The sequence below is a fragment of the Pezoporus occidentalis genome, unplaced genomic scaffold (genome assembly GCF_034315485.1).
Source record: "Pezoporus occidentalis ecotype Australia unplaced genomic scaffold, CSIRO_AGI_Poc_V1 ctg20, whole genome shotgun sequence".
In the NCBI taxonomy this organism is placed as follows: domain Eukaryota; kingdom Metazoa; phylum Chordata; class Aves; order Psittaciformes; family Psittacidae; genus Pezoporus; species Pezoporus occidentalis.
This window is the reverse complement of record NW_026913856.1, coordinates 5,458,277-5,483,144: the sequence shown is the minus strand read 5'-3', so window position 1 is coordinate 5,483,144 and position 24,868 is coordinate 5,458,277. Positions and strand designations below refer to the sequence as shown.

The 24,868-nt window shown below is 45.9% G+C and overlaps 1 protein-coding gene across 4 annotated transcripts in view; it reads right to left on the bottom strand.

Moving 5' to 3' along the window:
- CMIP (c-Maf inducing protein) overlaps nucleotides 1-1,753 on the bottom strand; it is a 138,644-nt gene extending 136,891 nt beyond the window's left edge. For 2 of the 4 annotated variants that reach the window (XM_062618309.1, XM_062618310.1), the window contains exon 1: nucleotides 884-1,753. In XM_062618309.1, the coding sequence (XP_062474293.1) occupies nucleotides 884-1,180 (297 nt within the window). In that variant the 5' untranslated portion in view covers nucleotides 1,181-1,753. The remainder of the gene's footprint in view (nucleotides 1-883) is intronic. The other 2 variants (XM_062618307.1, XM_062618308.1) reach the window with 2 other exon arrangements.
- Between the last annotated feature and the right edge of the window lie 23,115 nt (nucleotides 1,754-24,868).

The window sequence follows — 24,868 nt, the reverse complement described above, 5'->3', positions numbered from 1 at the left end:
ATTGAGAAAAATGAGACATTCACATATAAATCAAGAAACGACAGCATCTTAGTGCTGAATGATTAAAAATCAGTGCAAAGCATGTTTTGTGTGCGGTTTTAATCACTGTTAGACATAATACGGGTGTAATCATATCACATTCTATGTGCATGTTCAAATAACACTGGCCGTGAAATTTTAAGTTGCATGTGTAAACGTGAATCAGATTCTTAACGACTGTATTCCATTCTATTGTACAGCTTTTGTACTGGTGATATCACCACCTTGCATTCTTCTCCAGCATCATTTTTCAGTAGGAAGAAACCCTGAAGGAATCTCCATGTTTTACGATCACATTACCAGTGTCTGGGCAGGGTATGATATGACTGTCAAATCAGAGCCCCAAAACGAGGCCTAAACCATCCAGACGGTGCAAACCGCGAGCCTTTGCTCTCGAATTAAAAGCATCTCTCACCTCTGAACTGGCCAACATGCCAGCAGGGATCCGCCGGCTTTGGGCTGGAGTGTCTCGGTGTAGCGATTTCGTGTCAGTGTTACGTTGAGATGGGAGGAATTAGAAGAAAAACGGGGGGGAAGGGGCGAAAGCCCCAGCGATACTGATAGAAAAGGTGGTAAGAAGGAGGTTAATGGACTTGACTGGGAACCCCCACCGAAACTGCAGGATTAAACATCCGCAGCATTACGAAGAGGGAACCAAACCCCCGCAGGCATTCCGGGAGCCCCCCACCCCCCCTCCTCACACACACAGAGCCCGGGGGTCCCGGCGCGGCCCCGCCGCACACATCGGCACAGGCGGCCCCGTCCCCGTGGATGCCCCGCAGGGCGGGGAAGCCGCCGGGGCCGCGTTGTGGCCGCCCCCAGCCGGGCCCGTCCAGGCTCTTACCGTGGCCGAGGCGACGTTGTTGTCCGCCAGGGTCAAGTGGTGCGGTTCCCACCGCCGCAGGAACTTGGAGGTGAGGATCTTGCTCAGAAACGTCCGGGGGTGCCGGATGACACACACCTGGATGTCCCCCTCCTGCAGCAGCTTGTACCTCATGCCGTTGCAGTGGAGCGGGGCTCTCCGGCACGGCGCGGCACCCATTTTATTCCCCTCGGGAGCGGACATCTCGCCCAGCAGCGGCTTGCTCTCCTCGGTCTGCCTGCGGTCACTGGCCCCGCTGGAGCAGCCAGTGCGATCCATGGCAGAGCCCCTCGGGTCCGGGTGGCGCTCGGTGGCAGCCGCTTGGGGACACCGGTCTCTACGGGCGGTAGAGACGGGTGTAACCAAGTAAAATCAAGATAAAATAAAAATTAAAAAAAAAAAAAAAGAAAAAAGAAGAAAATCAAACCACACTGTGTGGATTTAAAAAAAAAAAAAAAGGGAAAAAAATGTGACGGGAAAAAGAAAAAAATGCTAAAGGAAGATGGGGGAAGGGAGTGAACCGCACCGGAGAGGGCAGGGGGAAAGGGAAGCGATAAAAATCGTTATTCGAACTTCCCAATCCGCCCTCCGGCGGGTCTCCTTCGCCTTCAGAGCGCCGCGTCCATGCTCGCGGCCAGGCGCCGGCCGAGCAAAAAGGGTCGGCTCCCGGCGAGGGCTGCGGACAAAAGCCGGCGGCTGTGGCTCCCAGCGGAGGCTGCGGAGAGTCCGGCCACGGGTCCGTCCTTCCCCGCAGGCTGTGTCCGCGGGACTGAACGGCGGCGGCGGTCGCGGTCTGCATATACGTGGGTGCGGGTGTGCGGGAGGGGTGCGGGAGGAGCGGGGGGTGGGGGGAGCGGGAGGGGGGGGGGAAGGGGGAGAATGTGTGTGTCCACGCGCGCCGCCGCCGCCGCCGCCGCCGCCGCCGCCGCGGGAGGAGAAGGAGGCGGCGAGAGCAGCGAGCGCTGCCGACAGCCTCCAGCCGGAGCCGCGCCGGGCTCACCCGATTGGCTGCTGCGGGGTCATGTGCCGCCCTCCCTGACGTCAATGGCGGCGGAGCCGCCGAGGGCAGCGGCCGCGCGAGGTGCGCGGGAAGCGGCGCGCGCGTGTCCCTGCCGCCCCTCCCCTTCCCTTCCCCTCCCTCCTCCTCCCCCTCCCCCCGTCCCTGCCCCTCAGGGGGGGCGCGTCCCGTCCCGTCCCGTCCCGTTCCTTTCCGTTCCGTTCGGTCCCGTCCCGTTCCCCGCCCCTCCGCCTCTCCTCGGTGGGGCGCGGCTGGAGGTTGGCGGACACACGCGTGCCGCGCTCCGCATCCCCGAGAGGGGCGGCTCCGCCGCTACCCCTCTGCCGTGAGGGGAGCCCCCAGCGCAGCGGGGGAAGATGTGAGGGGAAGGCGGCGGGGATGGTGAGGGAGATTAGTGAGGTAAATCTCGCTTGGGTTCGTCCCCCGCGCTGACGGGAGCCCCGGGGGTGGTGGTCTGTGCCGCGGGGAGGAGGGAAGCGTGAGGTGCCGGTGCGCTACAGGTTGAGTTTCGGGGTACGCGCTCCGGCGGTAGGGGGTTGTGCAAAAGGCGAGGGAAGCCCGGTTCTCAGTGGGCGCCGCTTCAGGTGTGCCGTTGGATGCACGGCGGGACTGGGAGCCGCTGCGCTCCGCTGAAGCGCTAGCCGGGGAAGGGCAGGGATCGGAGCGCAGGTACGGGGGAGAGGCACCTCGCTAGTGCAGTGGTGAGTGTCCTCTGATGGTCTGTGAGCTAGAGCAGGCGTTTACCCGGAAAAGAATGCTGAGCTCCCTTACTAAGACCTCTAACTGCTTAACAGCTCACCTGTGTGCAGTGTGTGTGCCGCGTAAAGAGGAATGGCACCGTTTATACTTGCCTAACTCTCGGCTATTTAAAAGGTAGCTGTAGAACTTGGATTCCCTTTCCAATTTCCTCATTTGAACAACGAGGTTAGGACTCTGCGTACTTTATATAGTACATGCACTTGCCACTGAGCTGTGGAACTCATCATAGTGGGTATTGCAAAGGTCCAGAATTCAGAAGGAGTTTACAAGGCTGGTTTATTTAATGCTAGAAAAATACTTGGAGAAAGCAAGTTTAAAAGATTTAAGCTCATTTCTAGCTGAGGGAGGTTGGGAAAGGGATGATCTTTCTGACAAGCCAGTTATTTCACAAAGTGTACATGTGGCTGGGTCTCTCGTGGCATCTCCTAGTGCAATAGATCTCAAACGAAAGGTGCCAGCAGGTACGAGGGAAGCCATGAGCCTACCAAAGAGAAAGCTCTTTCATCTGATATGTTCACATCACGAGTCACACAGATTATCTGTGAGAGAGGCAAGCTGCAGCTAGAAAGGTTTGGGAGCTGTTGTCATAAAGCCTTTTGTAGTGACTGCTGTCAAAGACAATACATGACCTGCTGTACCACAATTAGTGCAAGCATGTCCATCAGTTGTGTTGTTACAGAGTTGAAACAGGCTTGCATTTGACAGGAGAATTGCTGTTTAAACATTTTCAGGAGGGAAGGCTTTGTCATCTATCGATTACTAGCAAATTTGAGGGACATTTTTGTTGTATGCTAGTTACGAAACTGTAAAAAAACTAGAATGTTTCTGGAGTACTCGTAAGTACCAGGTGATAGAAGGATGCAGAAGTACACAATTTGGCAAAGGTGAGCAGAAAGATGCTCATTTAATGAATAACACAACCAACAGGAAGACAAAAATCTCTTACAGAGGTTCAGATTGTCAGTAGCTTTTAGCCCTGGTAATTACTTACCTCCCGAACCTAAACCAACCCACTAGGTATTGTGCACTAAACAGTAGAGGCAGTTCCCACAGAGTTTTGGATACCATATACTGCAAGGGGTAAATGATGCCTGTATTTACACTGAAGTAAAAGTAGATATAATTGTAGCTGTATGTGCATCTGCAAAAGAGATGACTTGCAAACTGAACTTTAAAAGGACAGCTCTATTTAGGTGTAAGCTGTTCACTGCAGCAACTGTCTTCTTCTAAGAATTTGTAGGATACCCAGTACAAGGGACACCTGTTCTGGTTTGACCCAGCGCACTGTTGTGGTACAAACAGTAATGTATCAATAGTAGAACTGTGCGCATACACTCATCTGCACAAACATATCTTCCCTCAGCAAGAACACTTCCCTCAGCAATAACTGCAACCAGAGTGACTATTTAGGTGAAAGTTTGTGCAAACTAGCCACCTGCTCACCACTGCTTTAAATTTACCATAACTGTAATTTCTGAGGTCTGCTTGCCAGAAGGAGGAAGATTTGTGAAGAGGCTGGTGTTCTTAAGTGAAAATCCTAGCAAATTAAAGCAGATGTTTTCTACTCATGTTCCATAGAAGGTAGCAAAAGAAAAAACCAAGGCTAGTCTATAGGGGCAACCCGCAAAACACCTAAAAGGATCCAAGTGTCCGCTGGAAATCCACCATTCCAAAGTATTGAAATCCACTGAGATATTGCAGAAGCCCAGTGCATCAGGCAGTGCTGCTCCTGTGCATGACGGAGGTCCAGGACCTCAGAGGGGCTCTGCACTTGCAGCTCCCACTGAACCCATGCTCTCAGGCTGCAGGTGTTCTCTCTCAAGTGAGCTTGGCGCAGCACGCTAAGATCAAGGTATTAAATCTCACACTGCCCGCCAGAATGGGGCGACTGAAAGCCCTGTCTAGGCAAGTGAAATTGAAACACACTGCTTCCTGCACAGCTTGCCAAAACGTGCATCCAACCTTCCCTAAATAGCTGGTGTATGACCCAAGGCTAAGCACATGAAAATTAACGCCCCTCCTCATATCACTTATAAATTACACCAACACAAGTTGGATGAAGTGCATTCCTGGCTTTGTGTTTTTCCTCTTCTGGCTCCATGTGGCCCAATATCTCAGGTATACATGCTTGGCAGTATTTCAAAGTGGGTTTTGGGGATTGCTATATGGTTTGGTTTTCTCCTCAGAACCTCATTTTTGTGTGCAAATCAAACCAGAAGTTTATTGTGAAAGTAGGAGATACTCATATAATAAAACCTGAGCAACTAAATCATAATAAATAGTAAATCAGTGGAAACGTACCTCTAGTTACTCACAAGGTGCTTATGGGTGTGCTGTTGGTTTTGAGTAATTCAAGAATCTGTGAGGTTTTCTACAAAATACTTCATTTCTGTGCTGGAAAGGAAGCACGGTCTTTGGAAATGAAAACTGAGTAGTTCACTGTCATTGATACTGCTATCAAGTAGTCCTTTGAAGTCAAGGCCTCTAGATAAATTTGAAGGAGGAAAGAGATAGAGACTTCGTCTGCTTTGCAGAAATATCAGTGCAGTTGGACCAAAATGAGAGTAGGGCTGGTGGGGAAGCAGGCAGAGGTAAAGAGGAGAGGTGACAGAAGGACAGTTCAGATCTGCGTGCCAGTCCTGTGCAACACTCCTGAGCTCTGCCTTTTCATTTGCCTTTCTTTGTATCTTGCTCTGTATTTATTATTCACTGCCTTTTCATAATAGGCCTTGTAAAGAGAATCATCACTTCCTGAAAGACATCATAGCCTGGAAAAAAATTTGCAAGTACCAGGTCCAGTCTTAATCAAAAAACATATTTCAGCATTTGGTCTCTTGTCTGTGTACACGCAAGTCCACCAGATGTTTTGCAGAGGCCATTGCTGGGCAGCAAAACAGAAGCACTGTCCTGACATAGCTTCTTAAGCTTGATAGCACCAACTTATAAACGTGTTAAAATGATGTGACATTCTGAAGGAAAGGAAAACGGCAATTTTTGAGTAGTGCTCGGTGCCAGTAATACAGCTTGTGTAACAGTAGGGGGCTTAGAAGACACATGAGAAAACTTGAGATGCCAAAACCTATGCAGGAAGAATATACTGCCTGAAGGCACCTTACTTGAGAGTAAATCCATACAGTGGCATGGGCCAGATACAAACGCTGAGATGCCTCAAAAGGCGATGTGCTTATCAGGGGAGAGAGCACTGCCCCAGAGGGGCTTTGCTGGATTTGTTGTATACTTTAAAAGAGAAAACAAGAAAAAGGAATAAAGTACACCCTTACTACACCTTTTAATTATTCCTGATTTATTTTATAGAATGTTACTATATTAACAGATGTTTTGGCATACTCTTTCCCCAGGTCAATCCTTTTATTGTCTCTCACTGAAGTTTTCTGTCAGAGGCTGTGATGGCCTACCACATTCACACTTTCTGTCAAAAAACATTGCTGCTCTTGTCTGGTTACTCTGTCCTTGGGAATTGTCTGTACAGAGGTGCGAGATTCAGTTTTTCCAGGCAGAGAAGCAGGCACTAGGAATTCTTTATTCAATATCCATTCAGACTCTCACACAGCAGCTGTCCCTTCTCACGTTTGAATCCTCGATGCATATTACAGGTAATGGAGCTTTCTTCCTTTCACCACACAGAGGTGCTGTGTGGATTATGGAATTCATTAGTCAATGCTTGCAAATTGCCACTGTTGACTCAGAGCAAATTCCTGCTATAAGATTCACTAGTCAGCTCATTTTCATAACAATGCTGTATTGATAAAAAAATACTTTTAAATCATTCTTTAGTGAAACTGGGGAATCCAACACATTCAAGGAAACATATAAAACATAAAAGAGATGCTGTCTTAGTAATGCTAAGCGGCTTGCATTTGAAGTTTGTTTAAATTAATCAGCATGGTGGTGTTAAGGGGATTCAGTAAGTTGTAAAACTTTGGGAAACAGAATTATTTCCCAAACGGAATTGTTTCCCTAAAAGGGGTGATGGACATTTAAAACCTAACTAGATAAAGATTAAAGAAACCACCCTGCAAGGAAGAGTTCTTAGTTGCCCCTAAGGGAAGGAAGGACTTGATTGGGGTACCATTTATCGCATACACATAGAGATTACATTTTTAAGCATCTCCTTCTTTTCCTCAAGTTTCTCATCACCCACCTCTGAGCCTAACACTAATTTTGGAGGGCAGCTCACAGGTGGAGTAAGTAAGGAATCAGACTCTAATGCGAACTTGTAATTCTCTGACATCTCTGACATCCACATTTCTAGTCCTCTGTTTCACTCAGTAGCAGCTGTGTTCTTTTTTTCCCAGCTCATGCACATTACACTATGGGGCTAACTACATGCTGCACAGACTCTGATGACAAATATATCTTTGATTCCTCACTGACATAATGCACACTTGTGAGTGCATGATGCAGAAATCCTACTTTTTTCTGCCTGTCACCATCAGATGTTCTCATGTAGGGGGATGTAGGATGAAGCTGGTGGTAGCAGTTGCTAGAAGGAGCCTGCCATCTGCTGATCTGAACAGTGCTCCAGTCTGACTTTCACCTGATCTGGTATTAGTAGGATGGAGCACTATACAAAGCACATAAAATACATCTAAACAGAAGCAGCATCAACAGACCTGCTGTGGTGAAGTGAAAAGAGGAAGGGCCAAGTCTATAACCTCAGATCTAAGTCTGAATTGGACAAACAGAAACAGAGTGGCAACTAAAACAACTACATAGGAAGGAAATTAGCAGAAGATGCAAGGAAGAGGGGGAAGAGCCTGAGATGTCTTTTCTGCTTTACTGCACCTGATCAGATAGGGTAACTAAGGTATCGGCTGTCCTTCCCCTGTATTCACCCTTCTGAGTGACCGCAGCCCTAAGTGTTTAACTTCTTCCCTAAGAGCATCTGCCTTCTTCCAGAGCCACACATGCACCCAGGCATGGAAAAAAAAAATGGAAAAAAAAAGAAGAGCTCCCAACAAAATTCACCAGGCTGCCATCCCTTTTCCTTCAGTTCTTACTGACATAAAGATGTATGCAAAACCCTGCCATTTGGCAGGACGTAGTGAAAAGTCACCATTCCCCTTAGACTGTCTGCATTGTTGTTCCCACCCCTAGCTAATATTTCCTATTTCATCAATAGGTCACATCCTACCAGCCGTTCCAAGTTGTGAGTGCTCATCAGTCCAAAATGCTCTTATTATCTCTTACATATAAAACATCACCATAACACAAATACGCATTAAAAGTCAAAGGGAAACGGGATATGATGCAGAGCTGAGTGCTTGTCACAGTGTGATGACATTTCCCCAAAACAGATGAAGAACAACTAAAAAAGAAAAAGGTAGTCAACACATCAGAGAAGTGTATCTTCACTCACTGAACCAACGTGCTGGGGAAGTGAAATTAGAATGGGACAAAATGCTGATGGACTCGGATTCTTTTCCGACAGACCAAAGGGAGAAAAAAAAAGCAGAATAGGAAAGAGCATCAAGTAATAGCAGGATTAGTATTCACAGATACTTCCTCTGGTGAAGAGGTGTCACAGAGTCAAAAAAGAGAAGATAAATTATTATCCTTAGTTACTGTGTTTATTACTGAATTTCTGTGTTAGAAAAGTTTCAAACCAAAGTTCACAAAAGGCAGCCGAAAGTCTCATACTTGACCTCAGTTCTTACCTTAGTATGAGCAGGGTTATAAAGCAAAGTACAAACTACAATCTGATGATGGTACAGGCTTGCTGTGGCTTTGTTGTGCTAAGTTCCTTGTAAATATATCTAATACAGTCCTTGGACTAAGAGGTCTAAGAACACCAATACAAAGGGCAGAGAGAATCATCAATTTAATTTACCCTTCATGACTTACAGATTCCCAGATGCAAACTAAAAGGATCGGCTGTCGGGCTATACTGTGATAATTATATGCTTTGTAATTTTTACCTGTCCATTAGCTGGCTATAGCTGATTTCTTGGAAATATAATGTGTTTGGGGACTTCACAATTTAAGGGGAGACACAGAATAAAAGAAGGGCAGTGCTTTGCGCAGGACAAATCGCTCTGTGGCACATCAGGTGGGGAATGATGTGCCACAGAGGAAGAAGATGACAAATTGAGAGAATTCTCTGAAAAGAACAGATAGTCAGTAATGGACAGGCTGTACCATATACCTAGAATAAATGCTTCATGCATCATAACCGGGGGGGGGGGGGGGGGTAAAAAGCATAGAAAAGAAAAAAAATATATATAACTTTGATAATTCCCCAGGCTGCAGCTGACTCACAGAAATCAAGAGTTTCTGAGTTATTACAGTATTGCAAAATGGAAGCATTTTATATGATCTGTGCATTTGGCTTCCAGTAGATAAGGATTTTTTTTTTTTAGTAAAAATACATTAAATGAAAAAAAAAAGGCTAAAAAGTGTACAGCTTGACTGAGCTTTTCACTAGTGCTGTGGAAAGCTTTCAGACACAAATGCAGAATAAGACACTCTGGGAAAACATCACCTATCTAGCACCACTCTTGGAGCCTTTAGTAAAACCTGAAGCATATTAGGGATGGTACAGGTGTTACTGCAAGACAACTTGTTAATTGGTTAACGCCATCAGCAAATTGCACCGATGCAGGTATCCATTTACATGTTTACCACATCCACACAGGTGATGGGAGGAAAGGGAGGAGCTGCAGGAGTAGTGGATGTAACACCTGGACTAGGTTACCATTGTCAACAGGAGTAGAACAAGGGCATTCTATGTGTACTGGGTCATGTTTGTGAGTACAGACAGCTGGGGTTTGGCCTCTTGTTTGTCCTGCAGTCAAGGACAGAGGTCATTAGAGTCCTAAACACTACCCAAATTTTAACAGTGAAACGAGAAATAAAATGTTGGGTGGGTTTAGCAGGACTGGGGCACTGGGTGGAAAGGTGCAGATAGGGATTATGGGGCTGATTTACCATGTTTAGAGGCCTCATACTATTGAACTTATACCTAAGTATAAGCATATTGAAGATACTATTGAATCCCGTGGTTTTAGGTCATCTAAAGAGATTACAGTTAGCTTAGCAGTAGTTTTTAATGAGAAAACCTTTATGTGGGACAGAAAAGAAAGACGTTCAGCTGATTTGCTTCATGCAGCTGTTTCAGTCAGCTTCTACATGTAGCTAAAATGAAATGCCTCCTGAAGTGGGTGTGAGGGTAATCAAGTACCAGGTGTTAATGGACTGCAGTATTTTCTAATGCCTTGTATTCTGAGGACAATGAGCATTTGAGAAAAAGTCTATTTAACACATTGGGAGCTGTGTAGCTGGGTTCTGGGAATACTTCTTTCCATGATTGTACACAGGGAATTCAGACTGCTTTCATGTCTTTTATAAAGGAAAAAGGAAAAGAAGGCTGAAGAGCAATCCAAAGAAGGAGTTCAGGGATGAAGGTTCCAGGAATCATACCTTGCCTGGGAACAGGGGATCAGGCAAGACTGCTATGCTGTTATCATACTGACCTTGATTATGAAAGCATATGGGTTCACACTTGCAATGCAGCAGGAGTTGCCATGTCCTTGGATAAGCCAATTAGTCTGCAAGATTGAATAAAGAGATATTATCACCTTTAATATGTGGTGCTGCTACTGCCACTGCTTTTCAAAAATAGTCTCCTGTGCACCTTAAGTGATGATTTCATTTATCAACCAGTAAAACCCCAGCTTTGGGGTTTTAACCCATCTGCCTGCCCTGTGTGTATATATCTGGGTAATTTAATGAACGCTTCTGGGTGTTGATTTACGTCATTGTATCTCTATATAAGCATGCCTCTGTGAGCATGCTCTTGGTTGATTGTGAGCGCCTATTGTTCACGCTTTGTGTGTCTGTGTCTGTGTGTCTGAATGTGACTGTGTTTCAAATCTTCCCCTAGAAAAACCAAAGAGTCACATGTTTCATGAGGTTCTTTGTTACTTAAAAAAAAAAACAAAACAAAAAAAAAGGAAAAGAAGGAGGAGACAATAAAGGATAATTTAGAGAGAAAAAGGGGTAGGTTTGGCTACAGTTAATCGTCTGCCTCAGTGTTCACTGGAGAAGATGGGGGAGTTCATTACAGACATTGAAACATCTCAGGGGAGGATCATATAGATTATGCTGAAAGAGAAATAGAAACACTAAATTATCTGGAGGCTCACAAAGCAATAGAGCCAGATGTCAACTGACCCCAAAGCAAAACCAAGGTATGCCCAGGATTCCCTTAGAAACTGTAAGCAGAAATAGAGAAAATTATTCCTAACTGCTATCAGTGAGGTAGATCTCTGGGATACCAGATTAATTTTGAACCTATAACCTGCTTCCAGCTGCAATTCCAGCTCACAGGGAAAGATACTATTCTGAATTAGAATGCAGAACAAAAAAAAACCCAAACATTAAAATCAAAGTAAATGCAAAATTTCCCAACATGACAGAATCCTTTGAAAAATAACCCTTAACAATGGCCCATTAACATTATCATGAGTCTCCTCAAACCAACTGCTAAAGGGTTCAGATGGATTTTCCAGCTCGTGCCCAGATCACTTTGCACACGCAGCTCATTTTCCTTCACTTAGACAATCATGGGTCTCACTCACAACCCCTTCGCTGCAGTATTTGGTCAGTTCAGCTGCAGCATAAGCAACTGAACCCAGTGGCACCTCACCAGGGTAAACAGCAGTGGTCCTGTGTGCAAGACAGTGACATCCTCCATTTCAAGCAAGAGAAAGACAATTCCCGTTTTGGAAGCTGGTACACATCCTAAGACCACAGATACAGTCACTGCTCATGTCTTGATATACCAGAATCAGAGATTTTTGGCATTGGTGGCTGGGTATTCAGAGGACAGCAAATCTGCTCACACCAGCTTGTATTGTGCTTTGTTAGACAGACACTACAAACACAAAAATGTTTGTATATGGAAGTGCTGGGTATATTACTTACATCCTCCATCATTTTGGCTGCCATCCAGCACAGTTCCTGAGAAATACCTAGGACATTTCCTATATATCCTCTGTTTGCAGAGGGACTCCTACACAGCACAACTCTTCCCAGTAGTGCTATTAGACAGGAATAATATCAGCTCTGATTTTTGCATGCATTTCCTACAAGAGGTAAAACAAACTGAGGAAACTGGGACTTATGTCCCCACATACAATCCTTCAAGTGAAAACTAGTTAAACATTTTTCTGCAACGAAATAATCTCTTTCTTACAGAGAAAAGCATGACTCAGATTTTGAAAGAGTTGGACACTTACAAGCTATCTTTCCTATAGAAGTTTACACTAAATTCATAAGCCTTTGATGATCCTGTTCATGCCGGTTCTTTGCAGGAAGCTTTCCCCATGTTCCCAGACACATTTCCCCTAATTAACATCCTCCATGAAGTCACTTCTTTCTACCCGTACATCTTTACCCAGCGCCCTGTGTTTCTCCAGCCTGCTGCCCGCCTGGGATGCCAGCAGTGACCCCTCTGCAGAGACCCCCAGTGCTAGCAGCCACGGGGTCCATCTGCCCCTAAAGCCCATCAGGCTGTTCACCAGCTCCGTGCAGTAAGAGGGGATGTTGTCAGCCAGGGCTATTGTTTTTAACAGGAAGCAAGTTTGGCCGCCTCTGTAATTGAGATTGTGGGCAATAAGCAGGGGTGTGGTGTGCAAAGCAAACAAGGCAGGATTAACAGCTCTTTTCACTTCTGGTTAAGGAATCAGTATGGTGGTGGCCCACAGGATCCCGTCCCATATTGGCTAGGGCTTCTCCTCGTGACCACAGCCAGGAGTGAACAACCAGCGTCCTCCTGACTTTTCAACTGGTGAGTGAAGATAAAAGTCCAGGCCCCCATGTTCTGACAGACCTTTACAAGCTCCACATCTTGAAATGAGATTATGAGAGAAAATTAAGAACAGTCTTTTCCTTTCAATAGGTCTTTAAAAACAATAACCAGGCTTTACTGTAAATTCATTTATTTACCCTCCATGTGCCAATTCCCAAGCTGATATCTCCTCTGTGTACCAAGGATATATATAGATCTAAACGTGGCAAGAAAACAGAAAGATTTTATTTATTTTGCATAAGGGCAGCAGTGTGGGGAATTCTTTTTTTCCAGGAAGAACTCATATCTGAGAGGTTATTAAAGAAATACTATGAGGTAAATAAAATCCAGTTTATATTTAGCTCAAAGGAGGTGACAAATATTGGTCGGGTTGACCATTGCCTTACTGAAACTCATTCAGAAACCACTGTCGAATAAAGCACGAAAACAAAGAAAACAGAAGAGCACATATTCAAGATAGGTCTTGTATATGCTAAAGTGAGCAATGCTTTTCTGTTTATTGCCAGCATTTTTAAAACCTAACTGTGAATGAAGGAAAGGGACCTAATGTCAAATGCTGGCCTGCATTCTGCTGAAGTCACCTAAACTGCTGGTTTGGATCTCCACAACTGTCTGAAAAACCCTCTCACTACACATAGGGCTGTTAATGACAAACACAAAACCCATGTCCCTTGTCCTGCCACACACATCCTTCCATACCTTACCAAGGCCAAGTGTGGACATCATTCCCCATCACAACAAATGTGCATAGTGCAGGCTGGATGGAGCAGGGGCAAACGGAGCAAACCTGCAGATAAGTTTCCTTGCCAAAACCCAAGTCTGTGATAAAATTGGCCCAGACATCAGTGTGGCAGTGTGTATTAGCTCAGGAACAAATTCAAAGCAGGGATGAGGCAGCCATAAACATTCATACCCCTGGATCCAGACATTCGTTTAATCCCTAACACTTTACATGCGGGCTTTGAGGAGATGCCCTAGATCCATCCAATGATCAAACACACTTCAATTCACTCACAAGGAAGAAGTACCTCATTTCACCAAGGAAACCCTACCCTCTTCACAGCTCCCTTCTGGGCCATCCCTCCCCACAGGGCAAGTGGGTGCTGCTGGAGGATCATCATTCTTTCCTGGCACAGCCCCTAATCCACCCAGCCTGACTGCAATGAGATAGCTGGCTGTTTGGGAAAGAGCAGCCCTGTGGGGGGAGAGTTTTTAACCTATTCTTGCCTTGTTCCATGTGAGGAAGCCACAAAACCTCTCTCACTGAGGCAGCTGAAAGAATCCCCTCCTTTGTTCAGCAGTAGAGCAGAAAGGACATTTAACCAAAGCAACTGGAAAGTAACTTCAAGAGTTATTAAAATCTGCAAGCACTTGCAGTCATTTATGTGCGCTCTACTGAATGAACATGCAATTATCAAACGATTCACCCACCTCTTCTAGGTTGTTGGGGTTATTAAGTGAAAGCGAAGGATTGCCCTGCACACCTCAGATAAAAGAGCCTGCAGAAAGCTACATTAGACTTTGCTATGCTAACAGTTGCTGTCTGCAGTCAGAGTTCCTTCTCTAAGCAGTTGAGCACTATAAAGCGCTTGATGGGACACCGCCTTTGCCTAGGGATAGATTTTGGGTGAGATTTTGGAAGAAAGGTTTGCATACAAGTAGCGTTTGATCACCGCTGGAATGCTGTTTTCCTGCTAGACACACACACTGATTTTGTGACCCTGTGTTCCTTTACAAAAGAAGAGTGACCTGCAAAACCCCATCATTTCATATCTCAAAGTGGTGGGGCAATACAACCTACATAACAGTAATGAGTCATTGGGAAAGAGAAGGATCAAGCTCCAGGGATCTCCTCAGCACAGGCCTGTAAATACACTGGAATGATTTGCATTCCACAGCTTGCAGAATTCACAGATAGAAATCAGGCATGGCTAGGGTAACTGAGCAATATTTAGTAGCAGAACAACGAACCACCCGGGAAAGTACGTACCTATCTAGATTCAAGTAGGGAAGTCACTCTGGGCAAGATGGTTCCTTGGGGATTGCCTGCGCAGGGAGGTTGGTACAGGGTAAACTGAGGTTTGAAGCAGGTGTGTAAATCCACTCCAGATAAAGGTGGTGTCAACAGTCTGGTTGTTCTCAGAGCAGTGGATGAAAATTGCCTGTGGCTTTTCTGGCTGTACTAGAGTGAAGGCCCCCAACAATCAGAGAGCTGGAACAGCACTTCCTAACTCTGCCCATAGCCTGACGTGCAGCAGCTGCAGATGTTGCCTGTTCCCTCATCCATTGCAGGGCAGAAGTTACTGCCCCCATAACAGGAACCAGAGAAGCAAACCTTCATCTCTTCAAGCCCCTCAGGCCTTTCTTTACTGGTGCAATTACACGAAGCAGTGTGAAAGCTACACCAAATTTGGGATGAAAAAGCAAGACAAAAGCAGCACAGAATCTCAGTGTGAGCCACCAGGCTGTGAATGGGCACAAATGAAGCCTGGATTCAGGTCCTGTTATGTAGGGCTCAGGCTAAAATCGCAACCAACCACTCTACTCCCAAAAGTCAGCAGTGTGGGTGACCTGCAGTCTCCTTCTTCAGAATGGCAACACAAACAGCAATGACCTTCAGGGAAGGAAAAAGAGAGGCAGTCCTTACTGATGCTTACTGATGGTGACTTGTAGGTATGGTTTTGCTGAGCCCTTTTAAGGGAGAAAAAAAAAAGGAAGAAAAGACCAGAATAGGGCTAAGGAGGAGCAACAGAAAGGGAGCAAGCCCCAGGCAGATGTGCCCAAAGCCAAGAGGCTCTGATCAGACTTCCCTGTTCATGCACCCATCAGGCACATGACCTGGCATGCTAATACTGAAAGAGCATCAGAGGAAGTGGGATTTGGCACAGTGTGCCAGCACAGGGAGACAGATGCATTCAGTCCATAGTGCAAGACCGAGGCCATGAGTGTCTACAACACCACAGTGTCTCTCTCCAGCAACCTCTGGCCTTGGCTGTGTTAGCTCTGGTGTGCAGCACCAGAGAGGAAAGACACATGGTGTTGTGATGAACTGCTCACCATCTCTCCATTCCCATTTTTGGGAGCAAGGCCATCTCTGCCTGCAACAGAGCCACATACGGAGCTTTTCCCACTGAGAGGCTGTTGTGGGTTTCCCTGTGGCCTGGGTGAGAGCAGCTCCTTTCTGAACAGAGCCACGATGATGCTGATGTGGCAGAACATCCCTGCTGCCACATGGGAGGGGTGGATGCTGCAGCAGGAGGACTTGAGCCCAGCAAATTCCATGAGCCACCCCTGCTCCTAAATTCTCTGTCCTTTGGGAATGCTCCAGATTTGGTGCAGGTATTGGGGGACCCCTGGTAGGCTGTGGCACTCTGAGCCCCAGGAATTCAGGCTTATCTCTTGCATGCTGAGAGTAAGTTTACATACCATTTGCATAATGCTTTGGGTGAGAAGTCTCAGAGGAGGTAAGGGTGTCACTTGTCACCAAATTGCCTTGTGAAAGCAGATTGAGATGTGTGAATCTACTAAAGAGGCTTGCTTAAATCTCTGAGGGAAGGGACTCAGCCTCGTTCCTCCTGCCATCAGAAGTGCAGAGACACTCACCTGGGGTTCATCTTGGAGATTATGGCACATTGCTGCTGGGCAGCAGAAGAGGGTTAAGACGACCAGAAAAGCAAAGTGAGCAGGGAGGGCTAAAGGTGGAGCAGTTTCATCTTGTTCAGACTTCCTCCTTCCAGCAGCATCTCTGTGCACTGAAGCATTACAGGTGAGATCTCTGTGCATCTTGGTGGGCCCTATGGCAAAAGGGGGTACCCATCTATAACTACAGGACAGTTTCAGGGCAGGAGTATGGCAATAAACTACATATCTTACAGAAGAAGTCAGCTGACAGCAGGCTTTTCTGTGTGTCAGAACCTCTAAGCAAAGTCCTTCCAGTTATGGTGGTATTGGATGCTGTGTGGGCAGCTTTCCCACCCCGTGCCCTAGTCTGCACCCTGTTGTGGTAGCTCTGCTCCCCAAATAGCATCTGGAGCTACTGCAGGTGCTTCAACAGCCCCTATTCAAGGAGGGGTGAGAGCCTTTTGTCATCACAGATTAGTGCTGCACACCGGTTCAGCTCTGTTCTTTCCTATTTCAAAACAAGGAACAAGACAGAAGCATCTTCTCCAAGGAGATCAGAGGATGACCTTGAATGACTTTCTGGCATGTTCAAAGGTCAGCCTTTCTGCCAGTCACACAGACGGGGTGCAAAGGAGGACAAGGACCAGAACTGAGGCCATCAGGGAGCTGTCCTCCATCCTCAATGCTGGACCATTTGCCTTCATCTCCACTGAGTTTCTTGTAACAGTTCACCTAACTGCTACCTGCAGTTCATCTGCTGATAAGCAACACATAAGGCACTTACAGTTAGCCAAAGCAAGAACAGCAATTAACCAAAAGAAGCAGGTAAGATTTTAGATCCTGGCTCCAAACAATATATTGTCTAAACTGAGCTACTACCTTCATGGGTTTTTTTTTTTGGCATGGAGCAAATTTAAACTACCATAATTTCAAGTTTCTAGGAGCTTTTTGTTCATAGGAAAAAATAAATGGTTAAAATTTGAGGGCCTCAGTATAAACAAAACCAGATTGTATTTATGAGATTAGGGTTTAATATTTGTGGGCAATATTTGTGAATTTGGTGACACCCATAATTTAGTAGGAGTGCAGTGCAGAAACACTACTGTGTGCTTTGGACAAACCACTTAATCATTCTGATTCATGGCATCCAGTGCTAATGAGAAGAGTCTCCTATGCTAAACTTATCACACATGCAAGCTTTGTTTTGCCAATCAGGACTGTGCCAGGGAAGCACAAATACCCAAAGATTATAGGCAATGGGGATGGGTGTAGCAATAAGGATGAACTTGGCAATTCCGTACCTTCAAGAGAGAGGAGAAACTTGTTTTGACTTGCAAATGGAATAAACCTGTCATAGCTGTGACAAGAGTCACCCAGCCTAGCAAGAGCTAGGGGTTTTGTTGAAGTCTCTTTAATAAACTGGTGTAGTGGGGGAAGAATCTGTGAGAAGCTCTGCTTAGAACACACTCACTTGGTCCTCCAGATTCCCTGATCTGTTCTGCTTTCAACCATGGGTCATTCCAGGTCCAAGCAAGGCTTCCCTGTCTGGCAGCCTCCTGCATACACAGAGCCCTTGCAAAGTCAGACCAAATACAAAACCTAAGCATAGTTTGTTGGACTGGGGTCTTACTTTGCAGTCTTAATGCTGCTTATACCCCAGGATCAACCCCAAGAGCAACACTGACATGGCATGTTGGAAACAGGGTGTTGGTTCGCAGTATAGATGCCTGTGGCTGTGATGATGTCTATTTCCTCTATGTAACTATGTTGTTCTAGTGTTCTCTGACTCACATAACTGTCTTTTCCAAATGGTTACATGCAGTCATAAAGAAAGACAGGGCATTTCTCTGTTCATTTAACCACAAATTCAGAACTGAACATCACAAAGAAATATTGTAGGAAGATGTTCTCTTGCAATACTGCCAATGACAACGAAAGAGTGGAAACAGAGGAGACGTCTAGTTGAAATTCACTTCTACAGATACAAAACAATTTGGAATCGTATTATACCTTCCTTTTAAAACTCAAGGATAAAGTAGGCAACAGCTATGGTACTCCAAATAATTCTTGTCATCTATTTATTTATCTATTTAGGCAAAGAAAATGTTCACTTTTAGGACCTTTAGAAAAATGCGTTTGTACAATAAAGTGCAAATCCATGGAGCATCTGTCATCTCAGAACAGGGTCAGAACTTTGTGCCATTTTAATTACAACAGCTTCAAGGAAGAGGTTAAGCTAGGATAATAAAGGAACTCCAGAAAGCTGGAGTGAGCAGTCAATAACAAGTAGCAAGAAACTTATTAGATTTTGGCTTATGTCAGTCACGCAGCTAATACCTGGAGAACATAAAATGTCATTCAGCATGGAGGAAAAAAGTCAGGAAATGCTGCACACACCGAACCAAGTAGTGGTGCATTGGTTCTGACGCTGACATGACACCTCTGAGCAGAGGGAAACGGAACGTGTCTGCGTTCCCCAAGATTCCAACTTGGGAAAATACTACAATGGCATAATGCTACTCCTGTACCAAGTAGTGAGTCCAGCCTATTTCTCTGAGCAGGGCCTGTTTAACCTCAGCCACCGCCCCACACCTGAGGGGTTTGTTTCAGACTGTTCCTCCTCAGCCCTTTTCTGGTCTCATTTCTTAACACGGGGGTTTCACAACCACCCGGCTGAAAACCAGTTTTGTTTTCGTTTTAGCTTGCACAACCTTCCTGCTCCCTTTAGACATGTATAGGTAGTGGGGGGTTCGCTTTTCCAACTTCCATGGAAATATTTGTAGTAAGATGGAAAATCCCAGGGAGCAGTTGGAAAAATGAGAAGGCTAGAATGCCGCACACCAAAGGGACGCAGCGTTTGCTAACTCCTTCGTTTTATGTGCATGTCATTCACAAACTGCTTTATGAAAACGGAAAAATTAGTGAGGAATCAGTCAGGTCCTGACAAAAAATAAACTAATAGTAACAATCTAATTTCCATGAAAACGGGCTGGTCTCCAAAGCATCTGCCAAGAGCAGACAGCACAGTGCTTGCAGCTTCCCTTTGTTGCTCTTCAAAGCAGGTAGAGTGAGGAATGTTCTCATGCCTCATGGCAAGCTCTAAGATGTGGTACATGACTTTCAGATGAGGGAATTTCATGTTTCTTCCTGAATATTTCACACTATGACAGCAAGGAGAACAGCACAGACGCAGCTGAAATGAGGAGGAGATGAACTGAAAGGCTGAAAATGGATTCTTCAGCATTAATCTGTAGTACATGGAACCGAGCAGGCAATTGAAACCAACATGAAAGAAGATGTAATTGCAAATCAGCAAAACTTGCTGAAGCACAGATAGCAAGAAGCAAAGAATCACCCCATCTGATGCCCTTCACAGAGGAGAGCATAGTTCTTAGCTCCATGGCCAGCTGATGTGAATAGGTAGACCCTTTCCAAGGAGATACTCAGATCTCATAGGCACTTTCCAAGGACACATTCAGATTTCATAGGCCCTTTTCAAGGAGACGTTCAGATCTCATGGGCCCTTCCTAAGGAGACATTCCAGTCTCAGACCCAACAGCCCTAGGAGGAGCACCTCTCTCTCCTCAGCACTGGGTGAGTCACTTCAGCCATGAGCATCTCAAGGAGATCTAGGACAAGCTAAGGAAATCACAGCACAGCCCTCCCCATCCCTGCGAGGTCACCACATCCAACGACGCAAGCAAAACCAAGGTGAACTGCGAGCAGGCACTGATTGGAGGCCACGGGGCCATACCTAACCCACTGCCTCGTTGCTTGTGCACTGTGCAGTTACTGCAGTGTATGGGCCACAGCTCTTACATCTGAGCCTGCAATAAAGAGGATGAGCAGGAACATTAAGGACTCAACCATACTTGGAGAAGGGGGCTCTAGGGAAGGGCATGGAGAGGGAGAAGAGGGAGGTCTTGCAGCTGATGAGGACACAGGCAGGAGATGCTATCCTGGATTTGAGGAGATGGGCAGCACTGCTCGAAGGAGGCATCATGGTAACATGTCACCCTGTTGCTTTGGTCAGGCAGCTTTTGTCATTTCAAAGCGCTTCTGTTGTTTGGGACTCCTGCCCCTGACTGGAACAGGCGAGCAGATGTTTATGGGGTCAGCAAAACCCCTGCTGCACAGGGCCCTGAAAGGCGTCCTTATTGTCTGTCCTGAAGCAAATCTCACTGTGCTTGAAAGTGCTTCAGTGTGCTCTTACCTTTAATTGCTTTTCTATTCCCGAGGCAGGAATAAGGCACGGGAGAGCAGCAATAGGCTGTGCAGAATGTCAGGGCCATGCTGCCTGCAAGGTGAACCCTGCACTCACCGTGTCCCTGGGGTGGCAGCGCTCACGCAGGCACCAGGAACAGCAAGGGATGGATGGATCCAGCCTCTTCCTGAGCAAAGCACCCAAGCCAAAAAGCAGCCCACAGTGGTAAGGACCTGACGTGTTGCAGAGGCAGCAGGGTGGGTACCGCAAGGGGGATCTGCTTTCCTCCTCAAGACAGAAAACATCAAAGTTGCCCTTAAGAATGAACAGGCTGTTAGTGCATTTAGAAAAGCAAACCAGACTGATTTCAAAGCCCTCTTCCCAGAGGTCCTTCCTGAACGTACACCACATGCAATGGAAAAGGACGGCACGCCTGGCAGTTAGCATTTTTCACCTGTGACCCGGGATTGATGTCTATTTAACTCCCTCATTTTAATCCGATGACATGCCTCAGGGAGAAAAAAAATCCCTGTCAGGAGTTTGGAAGGGAGCTGGAAAGAGACTAAAGTCACGCTCCGCACTTCCCCTTCCCTGCAGAGATAGGAGGGCTGCTTGGCCTTTCCTGGCGATAAGCATATCCTGGTGGTTAAAAATACCTTTAGCTCTTACCGTAAATTCTCCATTAGCCAACTCATTCAGCCCAGCCCACGGTGCTGGAGTTCACAGTCCCTTAGAGGCCACACGTGACAGAGCTTGGCCTGTGGCACACCCAGATGCGCTGAAGAGGCAGGAATAATGTCACTGGTGCTGCTGGCATTGCCTGGAGCAGCAGGAGCTGGTGAGTGGCAACCACTCATCCCAACTTGCACCTTTCGCAGGACCCTGCACTACCTTTAGACTCCACCTTCACAGCAGCTTCCAGACAGAGAGCAAAGGGTTGTGTTGAATTCTGAGCAGCAATTAATTCTGTTAATCTTATGTTCGCAGTGATCAAAGGGCTGACTGAGCAACACAGAGCTCAGCAAACAGCAGGGCTTGCTGATGGATTTGTGATTCCAGAAGCCAGGAGCCACTTACCTCCTCTGCAAAGCTTCTCGTCCTTCCCACATCACCTCCTTACCTGGAGAGCCCAGCCTGGGAAAGCCTGCTCTGAGACCTCGGCTCTGCAGAGGACACAGACACCACCTCTTACCAAGGAGGCACCAGCCCTGGGAAGAACCTGGCTCAGCAGAGCCGGGGCTGCTCCCACACCCCAGCACCTCCACAGCAGCAGCATTATTGTTCCTGTAAGGACAGAGGTGGTGGGATGCTCTTCTTGCACGCTGGGATAGAAGTGGTCCTTTGCGATTCCCTGTGGCACTAACATGCCAAGCCCTGCTATGTAAATGCAGCACCCAGCTGCCTTGGTTGGCCCAGCACGGTGCATTTGGGATGGCAGAGGGAGGCTTTGCTCCAGGCCATTGAAAGCCTTGGCTGAAAATCCTGCTCAAGGAACCATTCCTGGATTTCTTCTGCAATATTTTAGAAGAAAACTGAGGAGGTAAAAAGGTGAAGAAATGGAAACTTGAACTTTTATCTCCTCCGTGCATAAAAGGTAAAGGAAAACCAGGCAGCAGCCCTCTTCCCTTTCTGTTAGCATTCCAGGCTGTGGAATAAAGATAAATCTCAAGTTCACCCTCCTGTCTTTGTTTCCCAGGACTCAGTAAGACAGGGGAGATACGGCAGAGCCCATCTACGCAGTCATAACCATGGGAACACCAGCAACAAGGGTAAACCAACAAGAGATTCCCTATCATCAGCCCATATTTACACTGGAGGCCTCGGGCTCTCTGCACCAAACTGGCTCGTGGTTCAGGGCCTGTGCTTTGCTTGGTATGGCTGTTGAACTAAGCAGGAAAAGGTTGTTACTGAGCAAATATCCACCCTTCTGTCCTAACACCCATCATCCCTGTTAAAATACTGTTCAGAGCACCCAGCACTCTGCTGTGGCACTGCCTTCCCACTCCGCTGCCCTTGCACAAGCTACCCCTAACCTTCCCCTTGACCTTGCCTTACATCTGGCCTTGCCTCAATATCCTTTCATTTAAGAAAAGGTATTCAGAGCTCTGGGTGAAATAATGTAATTTCCTGAAGCCCAGAAGCGCAGGACTGCTGCAGAGTCAGTTTATTGCAGTCACTGCACTCCCACCTCTCACCACAGACAGCATCCCTCCCATTAATAGTCTGGTTCTTGTGCCTTGGCAGAGGCAGCAGTAGCAGAAGCAGTGGCTGGTGCATCAGTAAGGGGAGAAGTGCAGCATGAAGGAGGCAGATTGTTTAATCTGGGTTGCAGCTGCTTGGCATCTTAAGAAAGCCCTGAGCTCTGAACTCACAGAGGCCGTGTATGCATGCCGTGGTGCAACTGAGGATTGCCATAGACAGGGCAGCCCCGTAAGGAGCTGTTTGTACCCACCCCTGGGAGTGCTTGTGCTTCACATCTTTTTTCTCCTCTTCTTTTAAAGTGATGTGGAAGCACCAGGACTTTGAAGAGGGCAAGTGAAGGTGATGCAGGGAAGAACAAAGACACAGAGAACAGTGAGGATAAGCTAAAGCTCCTTCCCATTCCCATGTCTCATGGAGTGGCCACCAAACACCCATGGGTCCACAGCCATAACATTCACTGCCCCGACAGTCAGAGAGGGACCGTTCAAGCCTCCCCTGATTTCCTTAGCCTTTCCTCCTCCACTTATTTCCTTTGGGTTTTCCCCTTTCATTAAACTCCTGGCATGTAGAAATGTTAAATAACAAAGCAGATAACTCATGGGAGATGGTATTTATAAAATCTACTGCTTTCTTTTTTTTAATTCCTCTTCATTTTTCATAAGACCTTGAGAGAAAATCTAGAAGTATGTCCTTCCTTCCTTTTGAAATGAGAGAGAAAAAGCATTAAGGAGCAGTCAACAGGTTTTTCAAACCATCAATGTTTTATTTGGTTAGTTTATTAAACACCTTTTAAGACAATTAATTTTGGTCTGTACCCTTCTATAAAATAATTCAAGTTCTGAACAAACCTCCAATACATAAAGCAAAGTTACTTTTACCATATGCAAATTTCAGATCAAAATACAACACTCTGATTTCTTACATTTATAAAACCCGGTCAAATACAAACGACATTAAAAAAGATAAAACACTTTCACTGATCCTTGGTACAATATTACAGCACAATTTGCACAGTGGCAACTAAGTCCCCAAAGCACAAGTCAAACACTTTAGAAAGGGAACCTCCCTTTTGTCACCCAACATTATACTGAACACGTAAACGAAGCGAGTGCTACTTAATCCAGGGAAATTCTCGTCTCCCTTTTCGTCTCGTGAGCCACAAAGCAATGCTGCAAGGGAGGTTACTGGTAAGTAACCACACAGCTTCCCTGCTCTGCTCTTCTTACACACGTTATGTGCAACTGCTCCATGAAAGTAAATGGATGGAGGTGGACCAGACTCTGCACTGGGCAATTTATGGCAACCAAAGTAAACCAAGGAAAGTGTATTTTCCTAAAATCAGATCATAAAACTATTGGGAAAAAAAAATAAATAAATACCAAATTATCTGTGGGTACAACTGGAGTAACTGACTTTTTCTGCGCTTTCAGGACATACACTACAGACTCAGAGTGTTTCCAATTGTTGAGAGTTTGTTCCACTGCAAAACTCAATGTTCCAGCTGTAGGTCAAAGTGCCATTGAAACTGCACATTTTTTCTTCCATTATGAGAACCCACGGTAGCATGCAATGTTCATTTGCTATTATGCCTAAAGCTTGCACTTGCACTAACCTATGAACGAGGCGGGATCCCTTACAAAACAGGAACAAAAATACAGACATAAAACTATAAAACGGAGGTGTCAGTTGACAAATGTTCTGAGGAAGCCTTATAATAACACCGCGAGAAGAGAACTAAAACCAGAGCAGTAACAGAAGGGTCTGATACATCAAACTTGGGTTATACTTTGCATAGGCAGTCAGGGCAATTGCACTGCAGGGCAACTGAAGGGTATTTTTACCTGCAGTTCTGCAAACCCCTTCTTTATTTCCCCCCAGACCACTAATTTTACTTATAATTCAATTGTAAGTTCAGTTCCTGTATTCTTAGCTAATGTAAAAATGTGCATGTAATTAAATGTAAAAGTACACTATTTTTCTTTCTTCTCCCTCCCCTAAACTTATGTCTTCTCTGCTGGGATACCACACTTTCCAAAACCTTTCAGGTCTGTTAACATTAGTATTATCCCAACAGAATACAGAAGGAGAATTACACTGCACAAATAGTACATTTAAATAATGCTCGAGTGTAAACAATACAGGATGGAAACAGCTTAAAAAATCCCAGCAAAACCTTAATTTCCTAATTTAGTCTTTTAAGTGCAATTAAAACACTGCCCTTCTCCCAAAAGATCTCTCCATAATTAAGCTACACGACTAGGCTTATTCCCTTAAAGCTACATACCCATGCTACAACTCATTATATTGACTTAATGCAAATACCTGTGGGGG